The 2,530-nt window shown below is 29.8% G+C and overlaps 1 protein-coding gene across 1 annotated transcript; it reads right to left on the reverse strand.

The window, feature by feature from the left end:
• Positions 1-425: 425 nt before the first annotated feature.
• On the reverse strand, positions 426-2,530 carry LOC123290999. The gene is made up of 4 exons (XM_044871415.1): positions 2,274-2,530; positions 1,949-2,208; positions 1,129-1,480; positions 426-882 (listed from the first exon to the last, which is right to left on the reverse strand). Exons 1-4 carry the CDS (start codon positions 2,500-2,502, stop codon positions 482-484), a joined length of 1,242 nt encoding a protein of 413 aa, XP_044727350.1. The 5' UTR covers positions 2,503-2,530; the 3' UTR covers positions 426-481.

Genomic DNA, 2,530 nt, shown 5'->3' on the forward strand with positions numbered 1-2,530 from the left:
GAGAAAAGCGGTGATGATCTTCAAACGTCTGAGCAGATTTTCTTAAAACATATTTAAGGGCACTCTCAATTAAATTACTTTTCGGGCAAACCAAAAATCAAAATTGGCTCATCTGTTTCGGAGCTATGAAGGCAGATAGAAATAATGACTAATTGAATTGGTCGATTTTGGATTTAAAAAAAAAAAATGAAAAAATAATGTTATTCAGAAATTATTTATTCTTATTTTCAATTGAAAAAAATTAATTACATAAAAAATATTAAAATTATAGAGACAAAAGTCATACAAAGTAATTAAAAGGAAACGTTTGAAATATTAAAAAGAAAAAATTATAAATTTTGTCATAAAAATGCATTTTTAAGACAATGAAAAAATTATACGAAATAAACGTCACAGAATTTTAAAATGGAAAATAATTAATTTTTACACATTTACAATACGCAAGGTTTTGTGACTGGTAAAAAAAAATTTATCTTACAATTTATGAAACATTTTCAAGAAGAACTTCCATTAAACGGCGCAAATAAAATTCATTGTCAATGTGTTGAGCCACTAATTGTGGTTTATCTTTCCGTTCCAGTTTATTGTATTCTTCGACGGTTGGATAAGTTGTGTAGCTAATTGGTACCAATAACCACATTGCTGTTAACAAGGCAACCATTTTTAATCGTTTTACTTCAGATTCAATGAATTCAACACTGAACTGTTCGATAATGTTGTTTGGAATTTTATGAGCGCTCAAATTTTTATGGAGTTCCGATACATATACTTGAATTAATGCTGTTTTATTGACTGGTTGAGGATTTGTAGCGAATAAGTAGACTAAATCACGTGCTGGACTTGCTAGGCAAACTGTTGCTAAGTTGATTAAAAGTGCGTGATCTGGAAAAAAAATGAAAATTCACTTGAAGTTGAAAAAAGTTTTCATGAAACAGATAAAAATAAAGCTTCCTATTTTGGTGTTTAAATGATTCGTTTCGTTAATGATACTTTAACAGGCCAAAAATAATATTAAAAAAAAAAAACTGTTGGAGAGATTCTTTGTAGGATATTTTTATCATGAACTATTATTCAGAGAACTGCCAAATTGATTGTTAAACCAAGATAAAAAATCAGAATTTAATTTACCTCCAGAGTTATCTTCTTTCAACATAAAATTATTTGCCCAACAATCGCCATGTGCAAATACTTGAGCGAAATCTGGTGTTTCTTCTGTTGCTTTTTTCGCTTGATTATACATCTCATCCGATGTTTGACTAAAGAATTTTCGAATAACAGCTGCTTCTTCTTCATTCGCCTTTGGTAAATATTCATCAGCAAAATTTTTTGCAACTGCATATGAATCCGCTAATGTTTTCTTACAAAGTTCAGCATTAGATAAGGAATAAACTTGATCTTGTACATGCTGTGATAATTTTTTGAAGCGAATTTCATCCGATTTTGATAAAACAATCGAAGCTGCATGGAACATAGCCAATGACTGAAAAAAATTGATATTATAAAATTTTGTCTACATGAATCCAAAAAAAGAAATTATTTTAAGGATTTTCGATAGCAAAAGGAAAGTGTTCTTCTGTATGAACCTCAAGTCGATTCTCTGTACGGTTTACGATAAATTAATTATTAAAAACTACCCTTTCCACATGGTGGTATATGAAGCAAAGTCATAGTAAATGTTGGTTTTTTAGTCAAAGTGTTTTTAGAAATGTTTTTACCACTGACATAAGGACTTTTATAAATATTCTTCAAGTTTTAGGTTTTCAAATCATACCAAAATTAAGAATTGTGAAAAAATGAATTACGCTTTTTGGTAAAAATACTGACTCTGATAGTTAATAATTTCTCTTAAGCCGTAAAGAGAATAGATATGAATTTTTCACAAATGGTATTTAAAAGGATGATTATTTGCTAAATAAAATTTTTTTAGTATCGACCAAGAAGAAATTACCTTAATAACTTTTGCCGCTTGTTCTTGACTTAATCCTTCACGACGTTTAGACAAAGCCCATCCGCCATCTTTGAAATCTTCTGTAACTACTACATTTTCTTCAGCTTTGATGGAACGAATAACTGGTAATTTTGATTCGATTACACTTTCAAGTGCATCCAAAACTTTATTATAAACATTCGATTCAAATTTGAACATTTCAGGTGGTGTATTTTTGTCATCCCTGAAAGGCTTCTTCACTATCACAGATTTAGACATTTCTGGAATAAATAGGAAAAAAAGTTAGTACATCAAGCATTATTCAGAACAAAAAGTTTAAAATTACCAACGACTTTTCCATCTTTTGTCATCTCTCCATCAACTTTAACCCTGAATACTTCAGCAATACAATTGTCTCCAAAACTGAGTGCTTTTTCGCTACTCATGTTTTTCACCATAAAAGTATCATTTTGCTCATACTCTTTCATGACATCTTCTATGTAAGCTTTGGTAACAGGAGATCCATCTTTATTGTCGATGGCAGAAGACGATGGTTGAGCCATTGCGTAATCCATTTTGATTGTTGATTAAAATTGTAAGTTT

Source organism: Chrysoperla carnea, chromosome 1 (genome assembly GCF_905475395.1).
Source record: "Chrysoperla carnea chromosome 1, inChrCarn1.1, whole genome shotgun sequence".
NCBI lineage: Eukaryota > Metazoa > Arthropoda > Insecta > Neuroptera > Chrysopidae > Chrysoperla > Chrysoperla carnea.